The sequence below is a fragment of the Diorhabda sublineata genome, chromosome 8, assembly GCF_026230105.1.
Source record: "Diorhabda sublineata isolate icDioSubl1.1 chromosome 8, icDioSubl1.1, whole genome shotgun sequence".
Lineage (NCBI taxonomy): Eukaryota > Metazoa > Arthropoda > Insecta > Coleoptera > Chrysomelidae > Diorhabda > Diorhabda sublineata.
The window spans coordinates 21,590,716-21,606,187 of NC_079481.1; the positions used below are offsets into that span (position 1 = coordinate 21,590,716).

Genomic DNA, 15,472 nt, shown 5'->3' on the forward strand with positions numbered 1-15,472 from the left:
TCTGCCATTCATTTTGTATTATTCTGTTAGATTGGTCGATTATGTTTATCTCCATTCTCAAATTCTTCTATATATACTCATTTTTCAACTAGATTTTCAATGAGGAATCAACAAGCATTACTTCACGTTATCTTTGCGGACTGGTTCCAATGAAACTTTATTTAAATCTCAGTTAAACAACGAAAAACCAATGAATCTTTTCTTAAATAAGATATCTATCTACTCAATAACGATTCATATTTTGATTAATAATATCATAATGTCAACTGTTTTTGTTCATGATAATAAGATTGTTATCATTACCAAATAGTATCTGAGACGAATGTACATCGAAAAAACAATATATTGTAGTTATAATAATACCATCTGTAGTTGGCATTAACAACAAATATATGCATCTCTTTTAAAAGTAGTCTAAAATTTTATTTGGGAGTTTTTATTCCCAGACCTATTCTTTTGAATCTAGTTGATACCCAAGCTAAATTTGGAACTGGCAATATATCTGTAAAATATGTTGATGCACAGATGTAGATGTTGGTAAAAGACAATTTAATCGTACTCATTTTCAACAGAACACGAATATCAAAATTCATCTAATTGAGTAATTTTTTCATACATTGAAAGAAAATAATTGTTAGCACCAAGACTTTACATATTATCCCCGCTGGTACCATACGAACGCACTTTTTTCAGATACAGAAAATTTTGTTCAGGATTTTCTACGGCCTAGATTGAAGTTTGAACTAGTTGCAATATATTGAAGATTAGCTTTCAACCGCTGTTCTTTGAATCTAGTTGATACCCAAGTCAAACTTGGACCTGGTGATATACCAGAAATATGTTGATAAACGGAAGTAGAAGCTGGAAAAAGACAATTTAATTTTACTCGTTTTCACCGAAACACTATTTCATTGGTTATAACTGTATGATAGGACTTGACTAATGAAGTCCAAGATGATGATTTGACTTTCAATAGACTTACTGTTGAAGCCGCAATTTTGCGTACGATTTCTATATATGGCAAAATAACGTGAAATTTGAGAACTGTCCGAGTAACCAGCATAACCAAGCGTTGGAAAATAATCTTAAGAAATCTGACTTACCAACTAATCCTAAATTTTTTGGTGAAGAAACTTGATTTGAAAAACAATAACTAATTTTTAAACTGAATAATCATAATAATTGACCTTGCACATATTTTTATTATGAAATACTACAAAAATTAACGATTAATTAAGATTTAATTAGAGAATTTCGATACGTTTACTCAACTTACTCTCATATACTCGGTCAATTATAAATTTGAAAAAATATAATCGCTGCTAATATTTATCATTTTACAACCAGTTACGAAAATCACTTCATTTTTGACTTAAAAATAAAAAATACATTTGCTATTAAACTACAGGGTTTTTATAAGAAGGTGATCCCTTTTCTGGGATCGATCGATAGAAAATTTAGCGTAACTATTGGCTTGGTTGTATTGAAATCTTATACGAATATGTTTTGGAAGCTGATACATCCAATGAATTTGTCTTTATATCTGACCGTTTAGAAGATTAATGGATTTGTTATAAAAAAGGAAAGACTTATGTATTCGTGAAAATAGAGAACATTTTGAACACCTCCTCTAATAAAATTCTATATTATGTTACTAGCCTTCCATCTTGTGATTTTTTGTTTAATCAATAAATTTATCATTACTTCATACCAGCATCGGTTATTACTTCATAATTTTCAAATCACATCATTGAGTTTTATCAAAAGTTTCTTTTTGGTGTGAAATTAATTGATGTTTATGCTTAATAAATCTAATATTGAAAAAGTTATGTTCAATGCTACTGGGTTCGAAGCAAATTCATTGGACGTAACAGCTTCCCAAAACATACTCTTTTAATACAATTTTGCAAATAGTTGCGGCAAAATCGTGAAAAATAGGTATATTTTTTCATTCAACTCCTTTTATTTTGAATACAGATGGCGTACGAACGAAATTATTTTACTGAGCAAACCGCAAATATTTTTCAGTCTCTATATATTTAGCCTTTTTTAAAACACTCCATATTCTCCTACCCAGTATGAAAAATTACTATTAGTTGTATCCTTGAAATTGGTTTTGGCAATCCTTGGTTATTATTGATCTACCTGACGTTTATTTATATTGTCTTCAATTCTCGAATTTCATGTTTTATCATTTGTGAGCTTTGGGTTAGTTTTTTTGCAACTTCACAGTAACATATACTCCAACCTTTCTACTCTAAGTCTTCTTGCACCTTTTGATGTAAGCATGCATTAACAGTTAATAATAAATTCTTAACATAATCAGCTAGAGTTATTTTTTCAATTTTCCATCTTCGTGTACTAAATAAAGTTTTGATGTAAGCATGTATTAACAGTTAATGTTAAATTCTTAATATAATCATCTAGAGTTGTTCTTTGAATTCTCTACCTTTGCGATTTAATTAAGGAAACTCAACACTGTTGCCTTGCTATTAATCCGGTCAATTTATACATTCATACAATTGAACATAGAATTTGAATGTTCCCCATGATTTCCGTGTATGGAAAAATTTTTATTCAAGGTCAAAGGTCAAAGAGTTTTTCGAAATGATTAGTGAAACGGTGAGTTTCATCATAAAAATACCTATGACAAAAATTGTAGATCATAGAATTATCTACAAAAACGTTTTAATACTTTTTTCCTACCAGTCACTGTTTCTGAGACAAGATGATCCAAAAAATTGTCGTATTTTATGGTTTCATCAATATATTTTCAGCAGTAAATTTTCTTACAACATTGAAATGAACCAGGACTTGTTGTGAGTAGTTGTAAGAAATTTCTGTTGACTGGTGGGAACTATCATAAGTTCAATTCATCAAATAAATTATCAATCGACGAAGATGTTGCTAAAGTTCAAGGATGTTGTTCTGTATTTCTCGTGCAATCATTGTAGCCATTAAATAAGACAGTAAATCTGAAACATTAAAACTTACAACTTTTTGAATCGTCTTAGAAACGGTGGCTCGTAGGAAAAAAAGTATTGATACGTTTCTTGTAAAGAATCTTATGATCTACAATTTTTGTCTGAAGTATTTTTATGATAAAACTCATTTTTCCACCTTTGACCTTGAAAAAAATTTTTCCATACACGGAAATGATGGGGAACATTCAAATTTTATTTTCAATTGTATATTAAACAATTATACTGATTTTCAGTTTGATAGGAATAAATGTAGCTTCATTCTTATTTTTGGTCTAATTTGAACGGATAAATATAATATGGCTCACGGTGCTTTTATGCCAGTTGCTACTGCAACTATTTTCGCAAAAAAAAATTAATACCTCACCTTATTGCGTCTCCATTTCTCCAATGATATGAATTGAATACGAATAAACTTGTACTATATTTCGTAAATTTGTGCAATCAATATTATATTTGCTACAAGAGACTTGATTTCTATGAGGAAAAGTATGAAAATTTTGTCAATGAGTGTATCACGACACTAACAATTTTGTCAACAACGGGTATAAATGAAGTGATGTTTGTTTTATTTTGAGAACTAGAAGTCACATGTACAATAGGGAGCAAGTGATTGTAGTTTCCTAAAACATTACATACAATTGTTGACCGCACTACTAAACTTAATAATCAATTTTCATAGATGCTGATTATATGAGAGAATATCAATTTTAATTTGAGCTAATGAATTAGAATTATCAACTGGTTATGTTAATAAAATAAAGAAGATATAAAACAGGTTGTTTATAATGTTTAAAATAATAATGTATACACAACAGATCAATAAACCTAACATTCCAATAAAATTTTTTGAATTTCCTCAACACTTTTTCCCGTTGTTTCGGGTAGAAAAAAATACATCAGAATCGCACCAACAAAGCTTAGAATAGAAAAAATCCACATGCACCAATGAGTCCCAACAGTTTCATTAAGAATGGGAAACGCTGATTGGAAAACAGTCAATAATAAACAACTAAGTGTCATTACAATTGCAGTACCCGTTGATCTCAACTCGATAGTGAAAAATAAGCTTACCATTGTGAAAGGAATGGAGGCTAGCCCTAGACAAAACATGAAGAAATATATTAAAATGCTTGTTAGAGGCACCCAATGAAACTGTTGAGCTAAATATGAGCCAATTTGCTGGAAATAAAAAAATAATCCTATAAATATTAAAGGTACTCCAGACCCCACTGCTGATATGATCAAAAGAGGTCTCCTTCCGACCCTTTCGATGATAAAAACAGTTAGTATAAGACTAGCGATACCAACAGTTTCAACTATAATAGCAATAGTATCTCCGGATAGCTTTGAATCTGCATTTTCATAAATAGGAGCCAACAATGGCAACAAAGTTCCCCCGCCGCCAAATGATTGTACAACCATTGCTAGCAAACTTAATAATAAACCACATCTACCTTCTTTTTTGGTGAACACTTTCAAAACCTTAAATTTACTTTCTCCTGTTGGAGCTAAGCTCTGACTCATGTTAAAATAATCAACTTCCAATTCACTATCAGTTTTATTACTTCGCAATTTCTTAAGAGCTAGTTTACATTTTTCATGACTTCCTTTGTTCAACAAATAAACAGGACTCTCTGGTACAGAAAAGAATAAGAATATGAATGGCAGTAAAGGTGCAGCTATAATTAATGTGTAATCTCGTATGAGGAACAATGGGCCCAGTACATAAGCATACAATTGCCCAAGAGGAATACAGAGAGATAATATACAGCCGTATTTAGCTCTGTTATGATCTTCACATATTTCTGTGATATACATTGGAAGAACTCCCAAAATTCCAACGAAAGATATAGAAAATAGTGTTGAGAATAAAATAATTAATTCTATATTATTGCTAAAAGCGAGTCCTAAGAGACTTATTAATTTCATAAAACCTATAACTTGAATACATTTTTTTCTTCCTAGTATATCTGCTAATTTAGGAAAAATAATCGAGCCTGGTAATGACACCATGCCTGGTATTCCGAATAACAAGGAAATTTCTGAACTTGTTATAGGTCTGCCTAGAGGATTCATTTCCAAATCCGATGATTTCAATTTGATTAAAGATGGTGACGTCCATACTATTTTCGCTCCACCAACAAACCAAGTCAGCATTCCTACAATGTGAAACAATAGTTAAAATATTGAATAAATTAGAAATAATTCATATGTAGTCTCTTTTTTAAATACTTGATATTGTTTCTTTTTGTATTGAAGATTTATTTACTCATTATTGGTATGTACTTCAATAGGTTAGTTTCAATCATAGATGATTACTTATTTCATGAGTCTGCATAAAGGATATGTCAAAATTATTGTTGTCGCTTTGTTTTAATTACTATTTTCAAAACTCACGCTAAATTCGGAGATTATCTGTAATGTAGTGCAGTTGCAGTTTTCTTAATACAAAAATACTCTGAACGAGGTATAATCAGACAATACATTGTTATCATGTGATAGATTTAACACCACTGTACATAGAAATGGAAGAAAGATAAATCGGAAAAACCAAGGTGTGATCGGAGAATTGGACGAGGAAGTGTAGTGAAAAGTATAAACAGTAAATAGACAATGATATAAAAAATAAAAACAAAAAGTAGAAAAATTTGATAGGTGATAGAAAGAATAATAGGAGCAGCACATGTAAGGGTAAAGCCTTATACAGGGTGTCCCACGACGAGTTAAAACTATCTGTATATGGCAAAATACTTATAGTAAAATCATGAAAACTTCTACGTTTGGGTTTTCGAATACGAGCTTTTAAATTGAAATATTTTTAAAAATGACTGTTTTCCGCTTCTACCGGAAGTCGACTGTAACTATGTTATTTTAAATAGAGCACCCTGTGTATTGATACATTTTTGAAATCTATCTAAAATTGCAGTATACTCTTGTCTAAAAATTTTTTTCGAAAAAAATTAAGTCGGCCATCTTTAAAAATATTTTAGTTAAAAAGATCGTATCCGAAATTCCAAACGTAGAAATTTTCATGATTTTGCCATATACAGATAGTTTTAATTCGTCGTGGGACATCCTGTATACTAAATTGAAACAGAGTTGTAAGCTGGTGTAATAATTAGATTAAATATTCAAAAATATATATAGGCAGGAAGAGTTATAGAAATTGATTGCAATGAGAAATGGAAAACAGTAAGGAAGGAAAAAATTACTGCATGGATTAGTTATCACATGGGGCTCGCTACAACAATTCAGCCTTATGTAGTGAAAGATCTTATGCGGTTTTGCCTCTATTGATTTTTGAGTAGGGATGTTTGGAGACTTCTGCGTTCTGCTAACGTCCTCTTGAGTAATAACAATATATGATGCCTTATTGTTCCATAGTACCAGAGTAATAGAAATCTGTGTTTTGTCGAGAGTTCTCATAGATCATCCCATTCAATCTTCAAATCGTTGTCCTCTCACTTAAAAATTAAAAAGATGGTAGATATACGATTTTGCTGCAGTTTGTTATCATCATTTCGTTGTCGCTCGATTTTTGGCTTATATGAGTCTACAACGCTGGCTACAAAGGTTAACTCGATTATTCCTGTCCCCAAGAGAACAGTATTCCTTTCTTTGAAGAGCTTTTCTTTGCACTTAGACTTGCATAAACTTCATTGTCGTGTACATATTTTTTCCATCTTGTGAAAAAAAAGTATTGACTTGAATAGTATAAATTATACTGTTACTGGGCGACTCTAATACAAACAATACAACTTAATTTGTGCTGCTATTGCTTAACTCGAAAGAAACATGATTACTTAATACTCTAAGGATTTATAAAAATAGAATTGTTTTGCAATTGGTATTTACTTCAGTACCGTTAGAAAGATATTAATGAAGTTCTCTAGATATAGAGAAAATTTGGTAACCGTAATTTTATTACTTATACCTACAACCTCTCAACACTATGGATACAGTGTAAGGTGAATATACATTTTTTTTTTGATATTTTATAGTTGACATTATTCAACAATTGTTAACGAGTCTCTGATAGAAAAATCAACAAATATCTTGAAACTACCACCCCAGTCCAGTGCAAGAATAACTAGAACTCTTGACTTTTCCGCAATTACGGAAATACATTTTTAAAATGCTTTAGATGATTGGATTACTGCAAATAAGGATTATCATTTTATTTTTCATTAAGGAAATATTACCTGAGATATATTTACATAGTAAGAAGATGGAGCACGCATACAAATATTCATTTGAATCACCTTACCGATAAAAACTGTAAATCGCAGGAACCAAGTATCAGATTTCTTATTCATTTCTGTTTGATTCTCTTTTGCAAAGTTTTTCACAGGAGTTTTTGTGATATTGCTTTGATTTAACTCGATTTCTGTGATATTTCGATCTCTTAATATATAACTTCCTTCTGTGAACATCTGAAAATAATGATAACAAAATTATATTGTCAAATGTCTTTCATAAGAACATTTTATCAAATAAATCGTAATACCAATAAAAAGTACACAATATTTTTTATATAATCATATAAAATTTTTAAATTTGAGCACTCAAAACAAGATGGACTTTGTTTTTGCAATGACAATAAGGTATGTTCAAGAGACTTTAATTCATTCATTAACAGCTCTGCGAATAGTAAGAAAACTGTCTTATTACACAATGGAAATAAATTCCCATTTATTGTTCGCTTAGAAAATTTTCAGAGATTTAAAATTCTCTAAATTATTCTTAGAATAATTAGCAGCTGGTTATAGATTTTGAAATATATTAAATGGTTCGATTTTCAATAGTATAATAATAGGATATTATGATGAGTCCGTCTATCTGCGCTGTATTAGTGGAGCGCCTTGAGCGTTACAATCATACAAACCTCGGACCTCCGTTTCAGTGGATGAAAGAAAATGGAATGTTGAGCTAATAACATAAATAAAAAAGTTCACTTATTGAAAAATTGTGCTTTTAATTTTAAAATAAAAAAAAAAAGAATAAGTATAATAATTCAAATAGTATGAGACATAGTAGGCAGTTAGTTTTTATATCAAATTTAAGTTAATGTATATTTTCTATGAGCATAACAAGTGGGAAAATAGAGTGAGTCAAGGAAAATAAATTTATTATTTTAATGGTAGGTAAAGTATCAAGACAACTATTTCTGTTGCACTGTAAATAAGCTGTATTTTTGGTTGTAGTTTTAATGAAAAAAATTTATTTCAATGTATTCAGGTCTTCAATTTTTGCCGGAGCTCCATATAAAACCAAAATACATGCTACACCTGCTCGAATAATATCATTATAGTCATTGACGTTCTGAGATCTTATCTATATGTGAAATTCCGCTTTTTTTATTCTTGTGTATTGGATTGTATCAATTTTCTGTTAATATATCATGGTTGAAACAAATGTTGGTATTAGATTCAAATTTAGTCGAAATAACAGTGTTAGCGGTCTATAAGTCGTTTTCTAATAGTCTTATCGTCCGGAATATGCTATCTATTTATGACTTTTTCCAACTCTAGCATGATAAATTGGCAGTCGTCTTTGTATAAGTCATTTTAAAAGTCATTTTAATTATGATTTGTTGTGTTAATAAAATAGTAACTCAAATGAGGAAAGTGAAATTTTTAATAATAAATTCCCAACACGTTTCGCAGTCTGAGGTTAAAAAAAATTGAACAAAAGTTATGTGAAAATGGACATTAAAAAAATTATGAAACCAGTTGAAACTTTAAATTTACTGATGAAAAACGTTAGATGTACTTCTAGAGATTGAGAAAATTCCGCATTGTGACAACTCGAGAACTTGCCGCCGACCATGATGTAAGTAAATCATATATTTTGAGAGTTTTGCATGACGAAAAACACCACCCTCACAAAGTTCAGTTGGTTCAGGATGAAGTTAACAGAATGAACACAAATTTGCAGCTCATGAAGGAACGGAACGATTAACAAACGGAACTGAAGATATAGGAGCAGAGAAATTCCTCACAGGATGTGTTAGGTTCACACTCAATTCACTAAAAAAGTGAAAGTTTTGAATTAACAATAACATTATTGACCTATTTTTATGAGGAAACAGTTAATGGTGAGGTTTATCAAGATTTTTTGATTAATTTCCTAGTGCCTACATTACAAAGACCTTTTCCTGATGTTCATCAACTAAATGAGACAGATGGATCTATTTAATGGCAACAAGACGGAGCTTCACCGCATTTTGCACGTAAAGTGGCACGAATTATTAGAACGAGGATTTTCCCAATAGGTGAATTGGAAGACGTGGAACGATCGAATGGCCAGCTTGATACCCCGATTTGAGATCTCCCGATTACTTAATATGGGGTTATATAAAATCTAGAGTATATATCATTAGACCAGGCAAAACTGCTGACTTGAACGTTACGATAACAAAATAACCCCTGAGGTCTACAAAATGTTCTACGATAATTCCAAAATCGTCTCGGTTATTGTCATAAAGTGAATGGTGGTCATTTTAAACATTCAATGTAATTGTAAAATACATTCTTAATATTATGCAACATTATTACCTTCATTCTATGTAAAGTTTTGTGATAGAGACATAATCAAAATTTTACATGTTAAGAACTAATTTTCTAAGTTATGAATGCAAAATTTGAAAAACTTTATACTACTAAACAGAATAATAAAATCCCTTTCCAACATGGTGCCATACAACCCCCTTCCTTATTTAATATTTTAGAGGGGGTGCTTATAATACAGAGGGCGTGCTGGAGCTGAAGAAGAAAAATCGACCTGTTCCAGTTTTTTTTTTCACATAGGATATAATAACACAAAAATTGAATTTATTTCATACATTTGGACTGCATTGAATATTTGCTTCATTGAAATATCGATCATCCCAATCTTGGACTAATTTTTCTGTACGGCTATAAAATTCAAGAGTGAGTCACACAAGTTATAGTATCGATGTATGAAATTTTTACCCGACTGCCAAGTTAGGTTATGTTTTTAACGCGTATCTTGTATGTATGTATGTATGTATGTAATATTCTTTATTACCTTGTATCTCCAGAACCGATAAACAGATTTTCACATTTGAGGTATCGTTAGATTCGTTTCATTAGCCCAAGTGTTCTTAGATAGGAAACGTTTAAAAAAACCAAAATGGCGAATTTTGGACGCCATATTGTGAGGTAAAAAACTTTTTTTTACTATCAAGCATATCGAGCTGGGTATCAAAATGAAGGATTTTGAACACTGATTGTAAATATGTATATAACTTGCAGTTTTAATATTAAATAGAACGATAAAAAATAGCTAATTAAAATAATTCAGACCTGTGCGGATAGATGGCACCACTAGGTTTTTAAAACGCGGTATCGTTGTGACTTCTTGTTATCTAAGACTAATATATTTACTACGAGGACGGACCTAAATTTTTACTATAATTATAATTGTCTTGTGCGATTGAAATATCTTCATTATTGCGAGTTGCCCCAAAATATGAGGCAAGCTGGAGATACAACTTTTGTGGACATATTAAATAGTCTTGGCGTTGGAGAACTTACAATGCAGCATTTATCTATCATAGAAAACCGCAGAGTACCGTTGATAAGGCCATTTGTCGATGGGGAAGCTGTCAGAGTTTTCCCAGTAACTAGACTGATTGATACATATAACGTGACTATGACAGAAAAGTTAGAAACTACAAGGAGGCATGAAATTGAATGTTATGATAAATTATTATCTCTTTCTGCAAGCCTCCGAATGTATTTCTGTTTATAATGTTGCAAAAAAGTGAAAAAACCACCGTGCTGATATTTCTAAGTGTACAATATGCAGGTACATTGGTTTGGTACTGTTTCAATTTATGTTTCTAATTTTAAGTACCTAATCATTATTTTTTTAAAATACCTTATCATTGAATTTTCATCTTGTTTCAGTCTTTTCAGTTGATTTTTAATTGTAGTTCTCCATGCAGGCGGGTTTTTTTGTTTTTTTTAAATTATTATTTTATTCAATTTGCTTCTTTTGCTTTATCAGCTACTTGCCCACATATGAATTTTTTTCTTAAGATAGTTCAATACATGAGCGCTACTCCGAAGAGTTTTTTTTTCGGGGATGAAATGAAGATCAATTTGCTTCTTCTCATGAATTTCGATATATTTTTCATCAATATTTTTTTGACAACTTGCATGGGCCTAAACGATTTCAGCTTGCAGGTGAGGTAATAATATATACTGAGTTCGTTTCAGATGATGAACCTAATTTTTCACATAGTACTCGTATGTAATTATACTCATCAGCTATGATCTAGTACATTATTCATCCATTTTTCAAAACCTATAATGAATTAAAAGTAAAAAAAATTTCTGCGTCTCATTTTTTTTCATTATTTGGGTCCTACAGCAAAAAATTGTAAATAAAATTTCCGTTAACAGTATATAGCAAATTTTCGGAAAAACGCACGATTTCACTTTTAAATAAGAAAAATATACAGGAAATGTGTAATATAAAACTCAACTATCCACAAAACGTTCGTTCAGTTGCACACTGCAGTTGCCGCTGCCATCTCTTCAACCGGTCCTCTCTCCTTCCCGTTCATGTTTTACTATCTGTCCAATGTCATTACGAACTTTCATGAACTCAAGTATCTTCAGAATATGATTTCCTATACCTATACGAGTCAAATTCGACTTATACATAAGAAAAGTGCTATAAAAATTAACATTCCAACATTAACTTCAAAATGCTGGAATATCAATTTTTTATCTTTTTCCAATTAAATAATGAAAAAATTAAAAACACACAAACATTTTTAACAAGTTTTGTAAATTATAGCTCAAAAAATGCCACCTCAACCAAAGAATTTCTACACTCCAACTCAAAATTTTCCGGCGCTCGACTATATGGGATAGCACAGCAAATGCGAAGCTCTATAGGCAACGGTCATGTCCTATAAGAATAAAATTTCGGGCCAGAGAAGCTAGAGTTGGTGGAACACTTCATTAAAAACCTGCATGAAACTTTAAAAGTTTTTGAATACTTTAAAAGTTATCAGAATATAAAATATAAAGCAAGTATTAAGTCCACAAATTAGGCAGATTTTCATCCTTAAATATTTAAAACGTCACTATATCGTACTTTGAAAGCGTTTTAGCATAGCGTCAACGTACTAGTTCGTGGATTCAGAGAATAACAAACCTGAAAACTACTATTAATTCAAAGGTCAGGATGCTAATAAAAAACATATTTCCATAATTTCATGTTGAGCTGTTCCTGTGTATCCATTGTTCTCAAGTGGATGAAATTCATTTCAATAAATACATAAAAAGATACAGGACCAAAAAGATTTCGTAGTTTTTTATTGAATGATGATATCTACGAAACGGATCAACAAGTTCGTCATTTCTTCTTATATAAAAGGGCAGTACTGGATATTAACAGGCCATCAACAAATATCAATATTTGAACAAGCTATTCTTGTTTGACGGCTACTTTTATGAGACTACGTGATGGTTATGATGAGAACATTTAATTTCCTATGTCGTATTAAAGATTATTCTTTCGCAGAAAAACCATCACTAAAAAAGTCGTTGCTATTCAAGTACGGAATTTTTCTGAACGTCTAGTAGAACTCTACACACAATATAATAGGCAAAATTCAAGATATTTTGCAGGCTGATAAAGGACTGAAAGCGCGAAAGAGTGTGTAATGGCGTCCCATATGGCTAGGTGATTGCAATTTTCAATTATTACTTAAGCCTAAGAGAGCTTACCACGAATTTGGTAGTGCATCTTTTAACAAAAACGTGCCCTAAACTTGTGGGAGTTTTGTAATTGTAGACGAAACAAAGATCCCCTACGACACACGAGAGGCTAAACAGCAGTCAATTGTACAATAGGTGTCTTGCAGTGAATGAATACAAAATCAGTCTAAGGTCGGTTTGTCAGGTAAAAGTTATCGCGATTGCCGTTATCAGGATCCACGCGTGTTTTCATAAACTACCTCCAAGATGGCAAAACAAGAATAAAACGCCATTTTATCAAGACTATTTGATTAAAATCAGAAACAAATGACTGTATTTAGTCAAATAAAGTTCGTCATCATTAGAAGAGTTGAAGTAATTACATATCCACTGTTTCCATGAGGTAATTTATAGATTAGGCATCCAATAACTTTCCCTTACAAAACTCAGGTTTGATATTTCTCTATTACTAATAAAAAAAAAATTACTCAGTGGTAGCAAATTAGTCGTCAATTATGGAATAATCTAACAAACAAATACTTATTTGGATGAAAACAACAAATCTAGTTTCTAGTGGAAAGAAGAAAAAAATTAAGAAACGCTGGATGCAATGTATAGAGGCAACTGCGTTGTAGATTTGTATGAATATTTTTTCTAAACGTTTTGTTTTATTCAAAAAGAAACTTAATACTTGATCTGTACTCTTATTTAGAATTCACAAATAATTTGGGGTTTTTCGAAATGGTTATTCATTATATAAGGGACAAAAGAACTAGATTTTCGCTTAAGGTTGCGAAAGTAAAAAAAATATTTTTCTGCTGTATAATAATAATGAGAGTGAATGAATTGATTATTATAATAAATATAAAAACTCACCTTCTAATGATTTAATTCTATAACACCTCTTTACAAATGCTTGTGAAAAAAGACAAACTCAGAAATATTCACATTCGTTTATAACATCTTAGACATTTTAGAAGATGCAGACTAATATACTACTACCTAGTTTAAGTAAATAGAATGTATTCTATATGTTATAAACTTATTGTTTTAAACATTTAAAATCACAATGTAACTGCAGACATTTAAAATGTGAACCTACATTATCAAACCAGGAACGTACAAAAGAAACATTAATTTTTTTCCAATAATAAGTTTTTACGCGGAAACCAATTAGAGAACAACAAAAATTTACGCTCTGTTTCAATAAATTTATCATTTGTTGTTTGAAATAAGTATATGAAGAAAACAAGGCAATTATTTCAACAAATATTATCACTGAACTAATATTTACTTGATTCCACTAAGTTCGCGTACATATGCAACAAAAGCCTATAATTTTAAACGAAATCAATAGTTAAAAAAATATTTTTTTAAAAGCTCTGACTCCCCTATTAGTATATTCAATCGCATTTTCTATGTTTGTAATATATACAAGGTGTCCCGAGTTTAGAGCTTTGACGTCAGCATTGATTTTATTAGATAGAAATTATGTCATTTCTATATTTTTATAGAGTATATGAAGGTTCTATTCCAATAAAGCACTTGTTTCGCTGAGTTATTTCTTATTAGTGCTTTCAGCTCCTGAACATTTACCAACTTTGCTTTGCGTGTGGTGTTACTCAATGAAAAGGAGCATAAAGAATTGAGGTCTGAGGATCTGGGAGGCATTTCAATAGATCAAGAGGAAAGTTGGAAAACCTGCCAATATTCAGGAATAAAAAGATAGGATTACCACAGAGATGTTTTCTCTCACTTGGACACACATTTTCGTTGATAACTTTATTACATCGCTCTTTTTCTTATTGGGTTATGTTCGATTATTATCAGCAAAATAAAAATTTATAAGATGGCAGGAAAATATATATTATATACACGTTACCTATAATGCCGTATAACATTTATCTTAATTAGGCGTTTTTAGCATTGCAGTGACTTAAATTTCATGAGGGAAACGGTTTTTACTGCTAACATGGACAAGATGCCTTGAAAAAACACACGGGCCTTTCAAATATCCAACAATAAATAATTTTATTTCATAAAAAAAATATTTTTTTCATTTTATTTTTAACATAGATGCTAAATAATGTGGCCAAAGATATTCGTATAACCACTATTTAACAGGGTGATATTAATTTTCGTTTTTTGAAGGCATAATGAATCGTCCCTTTTCATTTGAGTAAACAATCATGGCGAAATCATTGTATAGTAATTTTACAAATAATGGAAACATAAAACATAACCTTAATTTAACTAAAAATAAAACGTTTGCTATTAAGAGTATTAAGTATAAGTTTTAAATATTTAAAATGACATTCAAATGTCTTATACTAAAAACTTTTAACGGTTTAAAATTGCCATTCTCAATATTATTTGTTATTTAATATTCAAATTTATGTAAAATATATTTACGCTTCTAAAACATAATATGATAAAATCATACATTTTATGCATATTCTCTTGAATCTTTTTAATAACGAATAAACAACTAATAAAATTTCTAAATGTGTTTTATTAAATATTCAACAGAACAGATTATGATAACCACAGATTATATTTGCAAGAAACATAAAGATATAAAATTGAATCTACAAAAAATGTTTCTTAACTATTAGAATTTGATTGATAAAATATTTTTCGATGTTATATAAGCTTTTGTTGCGCTGAAAAAATAGACATTGACCCTTGCGTAAACTCCAAATTCTCAAAAGTGAGGTTTTAACAGGTTTAACATTTTCAGTAGGTGAC

At 30.5% G+C, this 15,472-nt stretch overlaps 1 protein-coding gene across 2 annotated transcripts; it reads right to left on the reverse strand.

Moving 5' to 3' along the window:
• Window positions 1-3,391: 3,391 nt before the first annotated feature.
• Window positions 3,392-14,076, reverse strand: LOC130448065 (facilitated trehalose transporter Tret1-2 homolog). Of its 2 annotated transcripts, XM_056785244.1 has the most exons (3): window positions 13,601-14,076; window positions 7,252-7,417; window positions 3,392-5,143 (listed from the first exon to the last, which is right to left on the reverse strand). In XM_056785244.1, the coding sequence occupies exons 2-3, from the start codon at window positions 7,415-7,417 to the stop codon at window positions 3,810-3,812; spliced, it is 1,500 nt and encodes a 499-aa protein (XP_056641222.1). In that variant the 5' UTR covers window positions 13,601-14,076; the 3' UTR covers window positions 3,392-3,809. The 2 variants fall into 2 exon arrangements, with proteins under 2 accessions (XP_056641222.1, XP_056641223.1); XM_056785245.1 differs by lacking the exon at window positions 13,601-14,076 and having other exon boundaries at window positions 3,669-5,143; window positions 7,247-7,382.
• Window positions 14,077-15,472: the final 1,396 nt, after the last annotated feature.

Coding starts and splice junctions, on each gene's coding strand:
- LOC130448065 (XM_056785244.1), bottom strand. CDS start 7,417: ATGTTCACAGAAGGAAGTTATATATTAAGAGATCGAAATATCACAGAA. Junction 5,144..7,251: donor GCGATTTACAGTTTTTATCG/GTAAGGTGATTC, acceptor TTCACATTGTAG/GAATGCTGACTTGGTTTGTT.